Source organism: Peromyscus maniculatus, chromosome 2, assembly GCF_049852395.1.
Source record: "Peromyscus maniculatus bairdii isolate BWxNUB_F1_BW_parent chromosome 2, HU_Pman_BW_mat_3.1, whole genome shotgun sequence".
Classification (NCBI taxonomy): domain Eukaryota; kingdom Metazoa; phylum Chordata; class Mammalia; order Rodentia; family Cricetidae; genus Peromyscus; species Peromyscus maniculatus.
The window spans coordinates 161,706,573-161,726,945 of record NC_134853.1 but is presented as its reverse complement, the minus strand read 5'-3'; the positions used below and the strand labels follow the sequence as shown (position 1 = coordinate 161,726,945).

Sequence of the window (20,373 nt, the reverse complement as noted above, 5' to 3'; positions counted from 1 at the left end):
CAGTTGGTAAAGTACTTGCTTTATAAAAAGAAGGATGTGAATTCAGTCCTGAGAAGCCATATCTAAAGCCAGGCGTGGTGACATGTGCTTGTAATCCTCCGGCTAGGGAGACTGAGACAGGAGCATCCCTGGAGCTCATTGTCCAGGGAAGCCAGCCTAAGCAGCAAGCCTCAGGGCAGTGAGAGAGCCCATCTCAAAAAAACAAGATGGTCAACTCCTGAGGAACGACACTGGAGATTGACTGCTAATCTTCTCAGGCATGTGCACACATATGAACACACACACACACACACACACACACACACACACACACACACACACCAGTAGAAAGTCCATCACAAAAGGTCAGGACAAGAGGCAGCTTGATCTAGGATACATGAAACCAAGGATGGGAAATAGGGGCCTTGTCTAGATCAGTGTCCTCTCCATCTCTCCATCTTTCTGACCCTGCCTTTGTCTTGCTTCTCCATATCCAGACTACACAAAAAATAGGACTCATGCTCAGAGTTCCCTGCACTCACTGTGTTCTCTTGATGTCCCAGGCCCTATGGTAGACCACTGGACAGTCTGGGATAAGTGGAGTTGGTTGGTTGGGGACCACAAAGCAATAAGAATAGTCAGACTGGTACCCAGGGCTGTTGATTCATGATAGACTCTGATGGCCATGCCAGGGCTAGGATGCCTGGAGGCTTGTGGCAACTAGGCAGTGGCTACTGTAATCACACTGGAGATGCTAGCTGAGTACTGTCATGGAGAAGCTATGGGCCAGGCCCAATTGTAAGTGTCTCAATTGCATTGATTAGTTCAATACTCGTGGTCATGAAGTAGTCATGGCCTTATTTTCAAGGAACAGGTGAGAAAAATTATGCTCAGAGAGATGGTATCACTGCCCAGATCAGCACAGGGAGGCAAGGTTAGAACTCAGGATGCCTGGCTCCAAGGTTCAGGCTTCCAGACCCCCTTAACAGGTATAGTCTTCCATGCATGGTGGATAGCTGGACTGTCTTCAGGTTCTTTCTGACTTTAACTTGGCTTCCCAAGACAGAGACCATCTTTAGGCTCCAGTGTGCAGATGTGAACTACACACCCTCCTCAGTGCTCACTCTGCTCTTCCTCTGTAGTTCATTTCACTCAGAACCTGCTTCAGCTACTTCAGCTGCCAGATGTGGGATCCATGGCCACACACAACAGCTGTTTTCACAGTTAAACTAACTCTCCGGCAAATCTGTTCCTTTAAAGAAATGACAAGTTAACTATTGTAGGGAAATGGGGCCAGCTGAAGAAACCCACCCTGACTCTGGAGCCCAGAACCAGTGAAAGAAACATGGCCTAGATCTGGGACCTGATCCAGAGACAGAAACACTTTATCCCTGAACCCAGAATCAAAGAAACACGCCCTGACTCTGAAACCAGTGCCAAAGAAACACACTTTGTCCCTAGAATCAGGGCCAGAGAAAGAAATATGCCCTGGCCTTAAGATTAGAGCCAAAAAGCTAAGAAAGACCAGTGAAAGAAACAATTTGGCTCTGAAATCAGGGCCATCTCTGCCCTTAACCCACAAAACTAACTAATCCCTGAGCAGGAAAAAACTAACCAATCCCTAGATAGAAAGTCTTCTCCCCAGAGAAACTCCACCCCCAAGAGATCCTATATAAACCACCCTGCCTGTTCAGTTATGGCCTCTTCTTTCCCACCCCAGTAGAGGCAGCCACTTTCCTGGACTCCTCTTTCCCAAATAAATCTCTTTCTCAAAAAAGTCTTGGGTGTGAAGATCTTCATTTGCTGGTGCAGAGAAGAAGAACCTTGCTAAGATGTCCCTTAGCAGACTGAGCAGAAAAAACCTTGCAGAGATGTTCCCTTAGGGGGCTGAACAAGGTAGAGCTGAACAGACGAACCTTGGTGGGACATCCCTTAGTGGGGCTGAGAAAGGTGGAGCTGAAAAGACGAACCTTGCTGAGATGACCTTTAGGGGGCTGAGCAGGGTAGAGCAGAAAAAGTAACAACTTTTTGACTGAGCTGGAGCTGGAGGAGATTGCTACATTTCTTCAGGGGTTTCCCCTTTAGCAAAGTGAAGCAAAAGAAGCAACATCAAGTGGGCTGGAAAAGAAGTAGAGCCCTGCTGGGAAGCCCCCTTAAGGGGGTCTGAGAAAAGCTCAGCTGTAGCGGCTCTCCAGGAGAGGAGCAGGATTGCTATATTCTGCACGGAGACCATCCCTAACCACACCCCAACTCCAGGTATTGCCTGACTCTCCTGAGCAGTCTTGATACCTTTCCCTCCAGAGCTGAGCTGTCCTAGCAGCTCAAGGTATTGCCTGACTCCCCTGAACAGTCAGGATACCTTTCCTTCCAGAGCTGAGCTGTCCCATTGCAGTTCCAGCTGCCAGAGCTGCCCTAGCAGCTCAAAGTGTCACCTGACTCTCCAGTCAGGGTACCTTTCCCCTAGAGTTACAACACTCGCTTACAACTATGCTGGCTGTGTGTGTGTGTGTGTGTGTGTGTGTGTGTGTGTGTGTGTGTGTGTGTGTGTATGTCATGAGGCATGCATAGAAGTCAGAAGACAGCTTACAAGAGAAATTCTCTCCTTCCACAATGTGGGTACTAAGGTTAAATTTAGGTCCCTTCCCCATCTTACCATAAGAGAAATCCCAGTTATAAGGTCTGCAGTATACTCCTTATCTTGCAATCCCCTGCCTCACAATTTGTTTTCAAACTGCAGTAGAATGCACACAGACAAATTTCCTGTTCTAACCTCTTAGAGAGCACAGTTCAGCAGTGGTTAGTTCATTCACTGTGTGTATCCATCACTATAACTCTTCCCTGAATATTCTTACCATTCCCCAAAGGAAACCCTTTATTTATTACGTACTGAGCAGTCATTCCTCTTTCTTCTATCCAGACTCCCTGGAATCTGCTAATGTTTTGGTTCCACTATTTGCCCATTATGGACAGTTCTTGTACATGGATCTTTGGGGGATTTACTTCTTTCACTTATCTTAATGTTTCCAAGTTCATTCACATGGTGGCATGGATGTGTACCTTATTCCCTTTGTATGGCTGAATAATGCTCCTCTGAATGGATATACCAGATTGTGTTTACCCATCCACTAATTCATGGGCAATGAACGAGTAGTTTCCAGCTTTGGTTATGTTAACTAATGCTGCTGTGACAATTCACAGACAAGTGTTTGCTCAAGCACCTTCCTCCAATTCCTTTGATTATATACCTAAGAGTACATTGCCCTTTCATATGAAAATCCTATATTTATTTCTTGATCCATTGCCAAACCTTTTCCCACAGCAACATATGAGGGTTCTGACCTCTCTGCATCCTGAACTCTAGCAGAATGAGTTTTATTATAACAACGGGAAGGAAAAAAGTCTGAATTATTTCAGCTTCATTTATTTAATGTGATCCCATTAAAACAAGAACTGGAAACGGGTGAGCATTTTAATGCAAAATATATCATAGCTTTTGAGATTTGTGAAAAGCAAAGGTTGTTTAACACATGGGGATAAATTTGGTCATTAGTTCGTATCTATGGACCATATAAATAACAAGATCATAAAATCCATGGAGCTGCTAGTGGCTCTTCCCCATGACATGATTCATCAGGCATATTTTTCTATAAAAGTAGTACAAAAGCCCATCTCAATGACATCTGGACTCATCTGCATAAAATGAGCATTTGAGGTCATATCATCATTGCATCACATTCTGTGCTCCATCTGACCCATAAAAGCAGAAGTGGGGTGCTTCTGAACACGTTAAAAAATTTTATGCATGTCCTCTACTTTTTAAAATGATATGGAATGTTGAGACTTGGCATTGTTTCCCTTCTACCAAGCTATGGATGTGCCATTCATATCAGAAGCCTAAATAAGTGCTCATTAATGTTAAGGGAGATTCAGACAATAGTTCGGATAAATAAGCTGCTTAAGAAGCCTGTTTCTGAAGATTTGTGGACCAAGATAACGCAAACAGACTGAATGTCATTTCACATTCAGTAGAATCAACCAAGTAAACTGGATTTTATGACCTCATTTCCTAACCTCAGGTAGGGAGGAATAGTGTCTGGGCTCTCCAGTCTCTAATCCGTCACACATTTTAAGAACAGCTTTATTTGGTTGAGGGTTTTATAGGGCAAATGGAGAACAATGTGTATGACTTCCCAATTCTATGATGACAAGGGAGGGGTGGGGACAGAGTGGAGTGCCTTTCTCTTTCATGCCTCTACTTATTTGTTCTGATATGCAGTGGTTAATGTCAGTAACATGGTGTCCTGGTTTGAGTGAGAATGGCCTCTCCATAGGCTCAAATGTACTAATGCTTGGTCCACAGTTGATGGGACTGTTTGGGAAGGATTAGGAGGTGTGGCCTTGTTGGCCTTGTTGAGGGAGATACCTCATGCAGGGAGATCAAGATGTGAACTCTCTGCTAATGCTCCAGCTCCATGCCTGCAGGGGCTGCTGTCACGCTTCCTGCCATAATGGTCATGGAATCCAGCTCTCAGGAACTGTGATTCCCGAATTAAATACTTTTATAAGCTATCTCGGTCATAGTGCCTTGTCATGCAATAGAAAAGTAACTAAGACATGTGGTGATGAACTGAGAAAGCACTATTATTGTCCCCATGGAATTGATAGCTTCTGGTGAGTTTTATGAGGTGTCACAGTTGTATTTTGCAGTTACCTGTTGCTACATAACAAAGCACCCCAAAACTGAGTTATACTAATTAGTACATATTTATGCTCTCGGTTTTGGGATAGGAGACAGAGACACAGCTCAGTTCTACTCTCCACGGACAGGTCTGCATTTAGGGTGACTTGGATGAGGTAGGAGGATGAGACCTTGCAGATGGAATATACATATGATTCCTCATGATCATGAATATGGATACCTCACCCCTTCTCTTTGTTGTATCTTCTGTCATTGAATGTTCTTATTTTTCTGTCTTTATTTGTATGTGAGTTTGTGTGACTGTATGCCTTATGTGTGTGCCTATTTATAGAGGCCAGAAGAGGGCATCAGATCCCCTGGCACTGGAGTTACACAGTTTTGAACTGCCAGACATGGAAGCTGGAAACTAAATTCAGAGTCTTGGCAAAATCAACAATTTCTCTTAACCACTAAGTTATTTCTCTCACCCTGCCAGATAGTTTTCCACTCATCTGTCTGGCACCTGGGATGAATGGATAGGTAAATGAGTAGATGGTTAAGTCAGTGGGTAGATGGGTGAGTGGGTGGATGAATAGGTGAGCAGGTGGATAGGCGGATGGATGGATGGATGGATGGATGGATGGATGGATGGATAGAAGGAAGGATGGGTGGGTGGTGGATGAATAGGTGGGCAGGTAGATAGGTGGATGGATGGGTGGATGGGTAGGTAGATGGATAGATAGGTGGGTGGGTGCATATATGGATAAATGGATGGGTAGATGGGTAGGTGAACGGGTGAGATGAATAGATGAGTAAATGGATAGTTGAATGGGTGGATGGATAGATGGGTGGATGAACAGACAGCTTCAGCTGCCTAAATATCTCCCCCTTTCTCCAAGCAATCTGGTTTCTTGGAGAAATATAGTCTCTGATTGTTCAAGTGTCGTGTTAGCTGTGTGTCACTATGACAAAATACCTGAGAATGAGGTAGGAGTGACTTACTTTGTCTCATAGCTGCCGAGTACAGTATATCATGGTGGGGAAGACCCAGCAGCAAGGACTTGAGATGGAAGGTCCCATTGCATCTATAGTCAGGAAGCAGAGTGATGAACACTGCTGCTCAATTCGGTTTTTTCCTCCTTTTATATTATCTAGGACCCTGTTCATGGAATGGTTCCACCCACATTCAGGGTCTTCCCACCCCAATTAACCCAATCTAGAAATTCCCTCACAGGCATGCCCAGGGGTATCCTAGATAATTCTAGATCCTAGCAGTTTGACAATCAATATTGATGACAAGTATTTTACACAGCAGCTATCTTCACGCAGAGTGAACATGCCCAGAGATTCCAGACCTTTTATGAGCTGGACATAGGAATCATAGAGAAACTGTTCTGTTACTGGGGCCAGCTAGACTCATAGGGAGTGTGAGCCTCCACTTCTCAACAGAAGGAACTGTAACATATGTAAATATAATATATACATATAATATGTATATGAAAATAGATAAAAAGAATATATGCATACATTAGAACACACTTGCTTTAAAATTTTTTAACTATATTTGTATTGTGTATGTGGAGTAGAGAGTTGCACGTGTCAGCTACATGCAAATAACCATTTCAAGGACTGCCGACCTCCCCCACTGTCTGTACAACACAGCTGTGTATAAAGTCACCAGGCTTCCTAGCTGTTTACAGTGAGAGGATGATCTGGGTCCAGCCTTTGGCTGGAAGCACAGTCTCCCAAGCCCTGCCACTGGGTGTTAGAGATGGCTGATGATTTCCAGGTCCCTGGATGATTTCAGAATCATGTTCCTGTGGTAGCTTTACTGAGAATTCCCCAGAGTTATTCTTTGATGGTTTAATAAGTGTAGGTTTACCTGAAAAATTATGGACTATTCTATAAGGAAAGGAATTTGAATTTAAGGAAAGGTAAAGGAATTAGTTCAACAATGTTTATTGAACTCTGATAGTCCATGTGTTGGAGACAGAGCAGAAAACAGATAAAAAAAAAACTCCCTATGGGGGCTGGGGAGGTGGTTTGGTGAATGTGTTTGCCAGGCAAGGATGAGGGCCTGAGTTTAGATCCTCAGCGCCCACATACCAGGCACGGTGACATGTGCCTGTCATTGTGGCACCGAGAAAGCGGATCCAGGGAGGATCACAGAGCCAGCTGGCCAGCCAGTCTGACTGTAATGACGAGGTCCAGCTTCTGTGGGAAATCCTGTCTCAAAATGGAAAACATGGAGAAACTTAGGACAGTATCTTATACCAACCTCTGGCCTACATACTCATACACTCACATACACACACACACACATGTATGCATACTCATCCACATTCACACATGCAAAGACTCACAGTCACTCAAACACTCACACACACACTCATATTCACATATGCACATGCATTAAACTCATACACATACCCATACACACATGCACACATGTAAACTCATACACACTCACACCCACCTCTGCTCCTATGAAGTGCACAGGAGAGAGAGAGAGAGAGAGAGAGAGAGAGAGAGAGAGAGAGAGAGAGAGAGAGAGAGAGAGAGCTTGTAATACTAAAGGAGTCAAGTCCCAAACTGTAACATGTCAGATGGCAAGTGGTATGAGAATGACAGAGAAATTACAGTTCTTCCAGCCTGCCTGTGGCACTGATTGGGAAACATGGCCACTGCCCTTCATACACTTCGATGGCAGAGCCGTCTGCTTAGGGAGAAAATAGCTGCCTGCATTATCACAGGTGTAAATCTAGCATAGGACTGCACCCTGGTGCCCTGTTGATCTCTGGCTTATGAATGCTGACCAAAAAGTCACATCTATGGTACACAGCTAACTCTATCCTGTTATGCTTCCCTAGGACAACTGGGTGCTCCATGAAGTAGGTTCCACATCTGGTTTTGCTGGCAAATGTGTCCTCAAGAACTCTATAAAGTTTGGGATAAATATTTGGATGATGGTCACCAGACACAACCTAGCTGTTAAACTGTTGAAGAAATCCAGGTTCCCAGCATTTACCTGGTTGGTCCCTGGTGTGCACACTTGCTTTCCACTAGAAAATGATGGATCAGTTTCTCACTGAAGGTTACCAGTTGTGGGACCAGGGAGATGGCTCAGTCAGGAAACTGTTTGTTTTGCAAGTATGAGGACCTAGGATTAATCCCCCAAATGCCCGTGTCTTAGATTCATTTCTGTGGCTGTGGTGAAATACCTTGGCAGAAAGCAACTTAAAGGAGAGCGGGGTTGATTTTAGCTTGCAATTCCAGGCTACAGTTCATCATTGTAGGGAAATCAAGGCAAGAACTTCAAATAGCGAGTCACATCATAGTGACATCCATAGTCAAGAGCAGAGAGAAACAAACACATGTACATTCACTGCTTGTAATCTCACACAGTTCAGGACTTCCTGCCTAGGGAAGGGTTACACCCATGGTGAGATGGGTCTTCTCACATCAATTAACTGAAGACAATCACTCATAGACCAACCCAAGGCAGGCAGCCCCTCATTGAGACTCTCTTCCCAGGTGTCAAGTTGACAATTAAAGCTGATAATCACACCAAATTGAAAACTAAAACTAAAACTGGGTTTGGTGGTGTGCACTTGTAATCCCAGCACTGAGTGGTTGGAGAGACTCTCTGAGACGTATGTGCATGCGTACTCATCTGTGCGCGCGTGCACGTGCGTGCACACAGAAAGAGTTAACAGTACCATTTTTATTTTTCCTTCTTTGTCTTTTCACAGCTGTGCAGTCACTGCACACCCTAAATGACCAGATTTCCCACTTCATTGTCACCAAGTCGAAGGCACTGGAGGAAGACGATGACCCCTTTCTACCCACGGAGAAAGAGACACTGAAGAACTCTATGATATTGATGAGACACCTCTTAATGGATGCCCAGGTACAAAGATCAGTGATGGGTGGTACAGGGTTGTCCAGGATTGTGTTATTATGACACGAGAGTGTCATTTAAAAAGTTCACACTCAAGAATTGCACAGCTTAATTACCAAAAACAACAATGAAAAATATTACAAAAATTCTTACCATGTTTTATGCAAGCTTAGGATTTTATGTTGGGTCTCATTCATTGCTATTGTTGGCCACAGGTTGGACAATGCCTTTAATGGATTTGGGGATTATCTTTGGAATTTCTTTAAATGTTTTATTTGGGGGATAAGATATCCAAGGATGTTCAACTACCAAACCAACCACCAGTCACTTTTACCATAAACAACCCTAAGAGGCACTCTGATACAGTGAGGACTGGGCTTTCCAGTAGATTTTACTATGTTTTTAAGTCAGAGTAATGGAGCTTAAAGATAATGTGTGTGTTGCTTTTGAGAATGGAGTGTATCTCCTCTCAGTCTTGGGAAAGAGAAAGAATGCATTTACATACAAACTTGGCAGGCATTGAAACTGGCAAGGGTGTCGGCGTGGAGCAAGACTTGATCCAAAACTGTATCTCTGAGTAGCTGATAAATATTTAGGGGTGTCCGATGTGTTCCCTAGTAAATGAATCAGCATTTGAAGATACTAGCAGTGAATATGCTGCAGCGGAACTGCCCATTTCACACTATTGTTGGGATGTTGTTTCTCAAGGTTCCTTCTCATATGCTGTTTTATTGAAATATTTAAAAGTAATCTTTCTCCTCCTTCTGTCTTTGTTAGTGGGTTTCTCCAGATATGTTGATGGGCAAACACCAGGTGTTTTAAGAGCCGGATGGTAATTTTCTTTGGTTAAAGCAAACTGCTCTAGAATTTATTGTCATTTCTGCCTCTTGGGGATCTGGAAGTATTTTTAGGAAATCATCTTTGGTTTGGGGGGTGGGGTTCTTGTGTGATGTCTCCAAAGCTTTCTTCTGAAGCTTGCTTTCCATTGAACAAGTGAGGTCAATATGGCTGTTCCCTGCCTTCTGCTCTGAGTGGCAGAGTTTTGAACCATGGTCTCTCCACTTTTGTTCCTATCAGAATGATGCTTTGTGTTTTATTTTCTATGATCAATCTGGAAATCTGGGTTTCATCTCACCAAGACTGTAGCTGATGGGACCTGTCTACATGCCTCACCTGTCAGTGTTTGAAGCTGCCCCATGGGATCCGAGCCCCTCTGTCAAGGTGCCCCAAATTATGCAAAGCCTTTCATTTACATTCTTATTCTTCCAGTCCCTCTTTTCAGTAAGCAGCCATTCAGCCTCCCCTTCCTTCCCAAGCCTGTCTGGGGGAGAAAAGAAGGCTTCTAAAGCCGCAAGAGCCAATTTTAAGGCTTGGAAAAAAGGGGAAATTTAGAGCAATTTACTGAATAAAGAAAGCAAATTGTTCCTGAAAGCGTAGCTTTGCTCAATGCCTGGACCCAATCCGATAGCTGACATTGCAGCCCAGGGAACTGTGTAAATGAATCCCTAAGGAGAGTGTGTATGTTCTAGTTTGCAAAATCCCAGAGAATAAAAGCCTCTTCATTTCTTTTTCTCATTTGAATTTGCTAATGCAGAGTGCTGAACTTTTCAAAACCTTTAACAGCAGAGGGAAAACAGGCCCCATATTTGAGGGGCATGGAGAAGTGAGTCCACAGCCCAGTCGGGTAAATAGAGTTCATAACAACTTAGTACATTTATTATTATTATTTTGGTGTTTTGAGGAAGGATTTCACTAGGTAGCCCAGGCTGGCCCCAAACTCACAGCAGTCCTCCTAGGGTTCCAGGCATACAGCACCACACCAGGTGAATTCATTACCAGTTTTATTAAGAACTGGAAGAGAGAAGATTGAAATGCCCCAGCACAATGACGTGCTGAAGAAGCTGGGAATACTATTTACCCCAGTTTGGGCCATACACATTGTATCCTTATGAATTACCACCCTGTACCCCAGAAATATGTACCTTTACTATATGTCAATCCAAAACATCTTACATGGCTTAAGATTATTTCTCATCAAATGTTAAACTGGCATCTTGAATCCTCCTTGGCATTGGTAACCTCCCTCCTTCCCTCCCTCCCTCCCTCCCTCCCTCCCTCCCTCCCTCCCTCCCTCCCTCCCTCCCTCCCTCCCTCTTTCCCTTTCCCTCTTTTTTCCTCTCTCTCTCTTCCTTTCTTTCTTCCTTCCTTCCTTCCTTCCTTCCTTCCTTCCTTCCTTCCTTCCTTCCTTCCTTCCTTCCTCCTTCCTTCCTTCCTTCCTTCCTTCCTTCCTTCCTTCCTTCCTTCCTTTCTTTCTTTCTTTCTTTCTTTCTTTCTTTCTTTCTTTCTTTCCCATTTTCTTCTTTTCCATTAGGAGTTTAAGTATCCCATCTGACAAGGTTCCTGAATATTTTATTTTCTTGTTTTCTTCTGTTCCTGAATTGATACAAATAGAATGTTCTCATTTTGACAAATAAAATTAGGTTTTATGGCTCTTCCTCTCCAGTCCTGCACTCTACAATCAAGGTGGATTGGGTCCACATCTCCAGGAAAATTGTCACAGGAAGCTGGTCAGGTATTGTCATGTGGTATCTAGGCACACTCTTGTGTCAGACCTCTTTCTATTCAAAAACTGGTGAAAGTCTTGTCGTTTAGATTTATAAAGGATGAAGTGGCTTGTACTTAGTTTAGTTTCAAGATATCAGCCTTGTAGCTTTACTTCCAAACAAGCACACTTAAATTTCTGAAAGTTTTGCTGAAATCAAATAGAATTGTGATGTCCCAGCCCCTTGGGTTGCACAGAATCTCTGGGTGATTCTCTTTCAGCTTAATGCCACCAATTTTATATGATGCTGAGGAAATGGCATTTTGTTGATGACTGGGGGTAGGTGGTTTTATTTATTTGTTTAAAGATTTATTTTATTTGTAATTATATGTTTGTAAAAATATGTCTGTATGTAGGTATGTGCACATAAGTACACTGCCTACAGAGGCCATAAGGGGGCATCAGATCCTCTAGAACTGGAGTTACAGGCAGTTGTGAGCTTCATGACATAGATTCTGGGAACTGAATTTGAATCCTCTGCCAGAGCAACAAGTATTCTTAAGCACTGAGCATCTCTCCAGCTCCAAAATGTAGTTTTGAGTTTTGTAGTAGACATCCAGAAATACATTCTTTTCTTGTAGTAGGCATCCAGAAATATATATTTTTTAGTGAGAATCTTTATTGAACACCCCATTTACTCTTGTGAAATTCAGTTATTTTCCATCTATTTTTACACATTGCTTCGTATTTTTCTTCCAAAGACAGATGGATATACTTATTTATTATTCTAAGCTCAATAGTGGATTATCAATAGAATGTTAATGTAGCTTGCATGCACAGCTTTCTTTTGGCTCTGCATTTTATGATATCAATGGATCAGTCTGTAGGTTTGCATTTTGTGGGACAAAAGCAGAGAATGAACCACATGCCTTGACTTGGTGGGCTTCCTAAGTGTCTTAGTTCAGTACACACAGGGCTCTTAATAGTATTCGATTATGATGAGATTCTCTGACATCAGCCACACATTGTATGAATCCAGGAAAAAGAAACAAAAGTCTTGCAGAGAGCCCAGAGGCTGCTTGGAGAGTGTGTGCTTACAAGGCATAATCGATTCAAGTCACATCTGTTTTGGAGGCAATAAATCCTGCTTAGGAGAATGTCAAAGGCAAACGCACTGCTGTGCTATGAAATCCCACCTCTGAGGATTATAAAACAGTATGCATGGAAAAGACACATCCCCCAGTATAATGGGGGTGCCAGTGATGATTGGCAGGCCTGCTCTATGCAATGCAGTATCTCATGGGAATAAAGGGATAGGGACAGGGTATCCCAAGAGGCCATGGTGATGCATTCATTCCATAACTGTTTCTTTGCATGGTCGTGGTGGTGAGTCTCTGCCAGAACCAAAGAACATAAGAGCCTCTATTTGCATTGCATGGCATCTTCTGTCTGCAGCCCCCCCCCCCCCCCCGCCCCGGCCCAGTTCAATGAAGTACCCTATTCAGATGGCATTTGAAACCTAATCTGGTGGTTTTTATTCCTGAGAGCTTCCTCTAAACCCAAAATGCCAAGCCAGTCTCGTAAGTGATTAGATTCATAACAGCAAAAAGGCAATTCTTTCTAGGAGAGATTAATTCTTTTCCTCGCACTGTGTAACTCTGCATGCTAGGAGGGGTCGATTACAGCAAATTAAATTTCCTAACATCAACTCTGCCCCCTCCCACCAAAGGCTTTGGGTCATTGTTTATTAAAGGAGAAGCCATGCTTGGAGAAACAGGAAGATGGCCGGGTTCAAAGTAAGGTCTTACTGTTGGAGGTTGAGTTCTAAAGACTGACAGATGTGTGTACACATGGAAGGCTTCTTCTGCTGGTCAGGGGGTGAAGACTAGCCGAGGGAAGTTCCACTGCCCAAGCAGTGGTTCCATTGCCCAAGCAGATGCTCTCCCTGCTTAAAACTCAGGGGACTCATTTTAAGAGAGGATGCGCTGTAGGACTATCCCTTCCTATAGGTCCCCGTGTAGGGACAAAGCGAAGAAACCTTTCAAAATAAAAGCAAACCATGTGCCTGGCACCTGCAAGCATGTCTGTGTTTGACCTATCTTGGTTACTTCTCTGTTACTGTGATAAAAAAAAAAATAATAATAACCTGAAAAAAGCAAGCTAAGGGAGAAAGAGTTTATCTTGGCTCATAGTGCCAGAAGGATACAGTAATCCATCACAGTGGGGAAGGCAGGCAGCAGGGTACAAGGTTGGCAGTCACATCACATCTATAGCACTAAAGCAGAGGGACAACAGGAAGTGAGGGTCAGGCTTTACAACCTCCAGGAGGCGTGTCCCCTGAGACCCACTTCCTCCAGTGAGGCTCCACCTCCTAAAGGTTCCGCAACCTTCCCAAACAGCGCCATCAGCTGGGGACCAAGTATTCAGATACATGAACCTGTGGTGGCAGTGGGGGTGGGGGGCATTTCGCTTCAAGCCACACTAAAAGTCAGATACCTGGTGGGAAAATGGTAAAATGGTATATATATTTTTTTTCTTCGTTCCCTCTATATTCTGCCCTTTTCCCTCTAATCTTGTCCTCTACTTTGCTCCTCTCTTCTCCTCTGTCTTCCTTTCTGCTGTCTCTCGGGAAGCATGTGTGCCCATGCCTTGTGTGTACCTTTCCAAGCAGGAAAACGGCACAGCAGCAGGAGGTGGGATGATGAGCTGAACGCAAGCCTGGTGGACGGGAAGCAAGATGGGGACCCTGCCAGGATCTGGGATGGAATAGAGTTTGGGTTGCTTTGTTTTTCTTCTCCTTTTGAGAGAAGGCTTTAGCAAACTCCACTGGAGGGACCCTCCAGTTGGCTTCTGGCAGACTCGGGCTGAGTTAACAAGAATAGATCAGCTAGTGGAGAACTGTCTGTAGACTGGTCTCAGAAGGAGGAGGATGGATTTGGACTAGAGTCAACATCAGCTCTTGCCAGTGGACAGGGAGGTTAGCCTAACAGCTGCCACCCCCGGCAGTGGGGAGACATTGGGAGGCAGGCAGGCCATGCATGTCACAGAGGTAACCTTCAATTTGACTCCTGTTTCTAACACTTCTCATGCCTGAGGGTGCTATTTTATGTCGATACTACAGTTAGAGAGCATCGCAGTTATTACTAACGTATTTATCTGGGGCTGATAAAATTGTTTGGTCAATTTTAAGAGACAAGACAGTAAAGGTAAACTCTATACTCTTAGACCCCAACGAGGTTTATGGCTCCAAAAATGCAATTTTCTGAACTCTCCAAGCAGAGTATAAAAGACACCCCAAATATCTCAGGGTCTTCAAGATATCTGTTGTTATGTTAGCAAATAATGACTTCCAAGATAATGCCCAGTTCCAGCATGATCCTTTCAGAGGCTTCTCATCTCATGAAGGTGACACAATGTTAACAGAGCCCACACTTGGGAACTTTGCAGTCACCACAAAAACATTGCCAAGAAGATCATGATGTTTCAAGTATGTTTATGAATTTGTGTTGGATTGCATTTATAGCTATCTTTAGGTCACATGTGGTCTGGGATGTGGGTTCAACATGTCTATATGAATGATTTCAACTAAGAGGAGAGGAGAATAAGTTTGCCTGCCACCTTCCAGAGAACGTCTGCTTTATGTTAAGGTTTTCCTGACTGGTGGTTGTTGGAGACTGGGATGGTCGGCTTTAATTGCCAACTTAGTACAACTGAGAACCTGGAAGACAGTCTCAGGGTGAAATTGTCTACAGTTGGTTGACCAGTAGGCTCGCCTGTTGAGAATTGTTTGAATTAAGTTAATTGATAATGAGAAGTTATATTACTATTATATAGTATATACTATATGTAATATAGTATATATAAATATAAAGAAGTTTATATATATTTATGATACAAGTTAATTGATATGAGAAGACCCAGTCCACAGAAGGCAGTACAGTTCTCTAGGCATGGGTGTACTAAATTGTACGTTAGTGGAGAAACCAGAGCTGGAGAGATGACTGAGTGGTTAAGAGCATATACTGCTCTTGGTGAGGACCTGAGTTCGGTTCCCAGCACCTGCTTGGGGCAGCTCACAGCCAGCTATAACTCTGAGTCCAGGGGATCTGATGCCTCTTTCTGGCTTCCATAAGCACCAAATACATATAGCAAGCACTAGCACAGTCCCACAAACATAATACATATAAATAAAAAAATAATTCATTCTTAAAAGAGTAGAAGATTGAGCTGAGCAAAAGCAAGCAGATGAACATGCATGCATATATTTCTCTCTGCTCTTGACTGTTGATGTGATGTGACAAGCTATTTTAAGTTCCTTCTGCAATGACTTCACTGCTATCTCAGACTGTAGTCTGGAATTGTGAGCTGAAGTAAATCCTGCCTGCCCCCCTTTTCAGGGAATCAGGGAATTTTATCACAACAACAGAAAGTAGGGTAGGGGTCATGGTGTTATTGGCATTTTAAAAAAGTTTTTAAAAAGTGTGTGTGTGTGTGTGTGTGTGTGTGTGTGTGTGTGTGTGTGTGAGAGAGAGAGAGAGAGAGAGGGGGGGGGGGACCAAGGAGGCTAGAAGGGAGCATAGGATCCCTTGGAGTTGGAGTTACAGTGATTGGGAGCTGCTTGGGATGGATTCTAGGAACAGAACTCCAGTCCTTTGGAAGAACAAGCATTGGCCAACCATTGCCGCCTTAAGGGAGGAGACCAAGGCTGTTTCTAGACTCATCACAATACACAGAACAGCTTTACCAAGCAAATAATGTTTTACTCATAGATGTCCATAATATCAAGGTTGGAAAGCCCTGCTTTAGATCCAAAGTTCACATTTTAATTATTTATGGAAATCTTCCAGTTGCAAAAACCCCTGTTCTCTAAAGTCCACTATTGATGATAAATGTTCCTCAAAACGTCTTGTTTTCAGCCCACTCCTTTTCCTCATCTCACTGAGCATCCCCAGTGTCTTAGACACTGTGCTAGACTGTGGGGGAGGAAAGAAGTGATCCTTGCTCTTCAAGATCCTGTATGAAATCAGTTAATAACAAGTTTCCAAACTGTCTTAAAGGTATGTTTGGTAAGGTACAAGGACTTTCTCATCATCACAATTAAATTGAGATCTGAGGATCATGTGTTTGTGGTTTTGTGTATCTCTGCATTTATGTGTGTATATGTGTGTTTATGTTTGTGTGCATCTTTGTGCTTATGTGTATTTATGTGTGTTTATGCATATTTATGTGTGTTTGTGTATATTTGCTTATGAACATGTTTGTATGTTTATGGATATATGTCTGTATGTATTTGCAAGTGATTATGAATATGTTTGTGTTTTTGTATGTGTTTTGGGGTTTATATGTATATCTGTATATGTTTGTGTTTGTGAAAGTGTGTACACTTGTGTTTATGTGCCTGTGTTTATGAGAGAAAGAGAACTCTCCTTATGCTTTATTGCATGTATTTGTATTTTAATTTGTCTCTTTAGTATTACCCCATGAGGTAACTGAAAATAGATCCCCGGAGATCGTACAAAAGAGACCCGTAAATTACTTATTCTAGGAATTAGCATTTCATTTAAAGACTATAAAATGTACAGCTGGCCTCTCAGGAACAGAAGATCCTTTAATCCTTTCCTTACTGGTGTCCACAGGGAAGCAGGCAAGGATGCGGTTCTTGTTAGATGCATGGACAAGCAGACGCATGGAAGGAGGCTGGGGAAAGTTGTCAGTTGGTTTGGAGGTAAGGGCTTGCAGTTCATCAGCGGCTGGGCACAATCCAGCCAGCAGGCAGCTCTCCATTACGCACCTGCATTAAGAGCTTTATGGTTCCATGCTGGGCAAGGCATTGTTTCCTCAGCAACACACATTCTAGAAATGTAAATTAATGGTAGTGGTAATAAGATGTAATTAGGGCGAATTAGGGTCTAAGAAGTGATTTCATTACCAGTACCCTTTTCACCACAATGGAATTCAATATCAGGCTTTTATAAGTGTCAGTTACTCAGTATTATTTTTATGTATGGCTCCTGTCCATTAGTCAGAAAATAGAGAGTTGAATGTATGCCATATAGTTATACCCTAAAATATTTTACACTTATAACAGCTATTGTTTATTTATTTATTGTGTGTGTTTACATATTTGTGGAATTCAGAGGACAACTTGTGGGCGTCAATTTTCTCCTTCCACTTGAGGGACCTGGAGATTGAACTCAGGTCATCAGGCTTGGGAGCAAGTGCCTTTACCCACTGAGCCATCATACTGGCCCTAGAATATTAATTCTTTTTATTTTGAGTTTTATGTGTTTGAATGTTATGCTTTTATGTATGTCTATGCATCATATGCATGCTTGGTGCCTGTGGAGGCCAGAAGAGGGTGTTGGATCCCCTGAAACTAGAGTTACAGATGATTACGAGCTACCATGTGGGTGCTGGGAACTGAACCTGTGTCTTCTAAAGAGCAACAAGTGCTCTTAACAGTGGAGCCATCTCTCCAGCTCCTAGAATACTAAACATTTTTTGAGATGCATCTATTTTTATTTTATGTGTCTGGAGTCTGAGTGTTTTGCCTGCATGTATGTCTGTGGACCATGTACATGCAGTGCCTGCAGAGGTCAGAAGAAGCCATCAGATCCCTCTAGAACTGGAGTTACAACTGATTGTGAACTGCCATGTAGGTGCTGGGAATTGAACCTGGGTACTTGATACATTCCCACCCTCCCCATTTCCTCTCTATTTTCCCCTACGTTTCCCCAGCTCCCTCTAAAATTCATGACCTCTTCTTCAGTTATTATTGTTTTACACACACACACACACACACACACACACACACACATGCACGCACGCATGCACGCATGTACGCACGCACACGCGCGCGCACACACACACGTGCACACACACAAATACAACCCACTGAATTCACTTAGTGTTTCTCCTATATGTATGTATTTAGGGCTGACCATTTGGGTTTGGATAAGCTACCAAGGGGGTCACCCCTGGGGAAAACTGATCCTCCCTTTCAGTAGCCATTCATTGCTTATAACTCTTCATCTAGGAACAGGGGCCTTGGGAGATTTTGCCCATTCATGTTGGCATGTCACCAGGTATTGTCATTGTTGAGGTCTTGTTTAGGCAACAATATTGTTGAGATTTTATGGATACAACTTCTCTGTCGTATACACACAACACTGTCTCACAGCATATATCCCCTGGGTCTTATAATTTTTCTACCCTCTTTTTTGCAATATTCATTTTCATCCTGTTAGTCAAATCAAGTCACACCAGCAAACCCAGAGCCGTGGGAGCAGACAGCATTAAAGGAAGTAGATATAGGGACATGAATGACTAACCCACCATATAACCAAAGAATGTCTTCAGATGACTGCCATGGTATGATTTCTTGCCCATGGTTCATGTATGGCAGTGGTTCTCAACCTTCCTAATGCTGCACCCTTTAACACAGTTCCTCATGTTGTGGTGACCCCAACCAAAAAAGTATTTTGTAACATGAATTTTAAAAGTTCTTATTAATAAAACAAACTCAGGGCCAGGTATTGGGGTGAATACTGGAAGGTTAGAGAGACAGAGCAAGCCACAGCTACCTCACCTTGCCGGGTCCTCAGCTGGTCTTGCTTCCTCAGACTGGAAGCTTCTGTGTTCTCATCCCAATGGCTCTCAGCTGAACTGCTGCTAGAAGCCTAAAACCTTAACCAGCCAAATGCTTCTTGTTTCTGGTCCTCACACCTTATATGCCTTTCTGCTTTCTACCACCACTCCCTGGGATTAAAGGCTTGCTTTCTGGGATTAAAGGCTTGAGTCATCATGCCTGTCTGTATCCTTGAACACATGGATTTCTGCCTCTGGAATGCTAGGATTAAAGGTGTGTGCCACAACTGCCTATCCTTTATGTTTAATATTGTGGCTGCTCTGTCTCTGACCCCAGATAAGTTTATTAGCATGCACAATATTTGGGGGAATACAATACCACAGTATTTCATTGCTGCTTCATAACTGTAATTTTGCTACTGTTATGAATTGTGATATAAATATCTGATATACAGGATATTTGATATATGATACCCCCAAAGGAGTCACAATCCACAGTTTGAGCACCACTGATGTATGGGGAGCTTGGGGTGCAGTGTGTAATGTTGAGGTGGAACCTTTAGAACTTGGGCCAGGTAGGAAAATCACTGAAGCTTCTGCCTTTGGATGGGATTGTTTGTTCTTCCTAGAGGAAGGTGTTATGAAGGAGCACCCCTCACCAGTCCCTCCAGCTTACAGCCTCACCCTGTGTCCCTTTCACCCTACAAAATTCTGAGCTCTTTACATGCCATCCAGCTCCAAATATTTCATTACAGCCACAGAAAACAGTAGCATATGATACAGACATCCTTGGCTACTTTTGATCTGTTGGAAACGGTATTTGAAACAGGTAATCAACAAGTTTCACACACATCACATTTCTTTCAGGAAAGTCTCAAGTTGGCTTATTTAGAAGTGGTGGGGTGTGCTCTTTTGTCCCATAAAAATGCTCAGAGGACAGAATGTGTTTGAACAGCTGGAGGAAATATTTCAAGAGGACTCTATGTTAAGCTTGGACAGGTTGATGTCCAAGTGTGAGAAGCATGGGCTCATGATAAATCTGGAAGTCTGAGGAGTCATTAAAAGACTGTTAATCCCACCGGTAGGTAGAGCCAGGTGCATGGCTAATTTGTTTGATGAATACATCCTGAGAGTCTATCAATTACTGAAAGCCACAGTGCTAAACATTTCATAGAGATGCAAAAAATAAAAAAATTAATGTAGCAGAGGGTCATTGAGTGCTCGTTCACTCTGCCGAGTTTTCCACCTCCATCATCTTATTTAACACATGGAGGAAACACGTGCTAGCCTCCCTATTTTATGGATGAGAAAACTGAGACCCAGAGGAAACACCCATGATCATGAATCTGGCCATCAGCTATGCTGGTTCAGTTGTAAGTGTAGCCATGGTTTTATTTTTAGAATTTCCATGGGAGGTGACTCTGAAGCTCCTTGCATTAGGTACAATGTGTTTCCTCCCCTCTGGAATCTTAAGCTGGGCAAAGCAGTGTTAGATTCAGAGCAGACATCCAAATGCCTTGTGTGCTTCTGCCTTCTTGAAGGCCGATGATGCTGTGAGAGCAAGTGTGATCTCATGAGGAGATGGCAGTTGGGACAGAAAAGGAGTCATCCCCACTGAGTCTCTCCTGGATTTGCTGAGGTGACAATGCCCGAGGAAGCACAGTCAATCAGCTGAGCTCAGCCCAG

The 20,373-nt window shown here is 43.2% G+C and overlaps 1 protein-coding gene across 1 annotated transcript in view; it reads left to right on the top strand.

Moving 5' to 3' along the window:
* The window catches only part of Kazn (kazrin, periplakin interacting protein), a 1,014,985-nt gene that overhangs the window by 229,845 nt on the left and 764,767 nt on the right, over nt 1-20,373 (top strand). Inside the window, exon 2 of the mRNA XM_076565617.1 lies at nt 8,410-8,567. Within this exon, the coding sequence (XP_076421732.1) occupies nt 8,410-8,567 (158 nt within the window). The remainder of the gene's footprint in view (nt 1-8,409; nt 8,568-20,373) is intronic.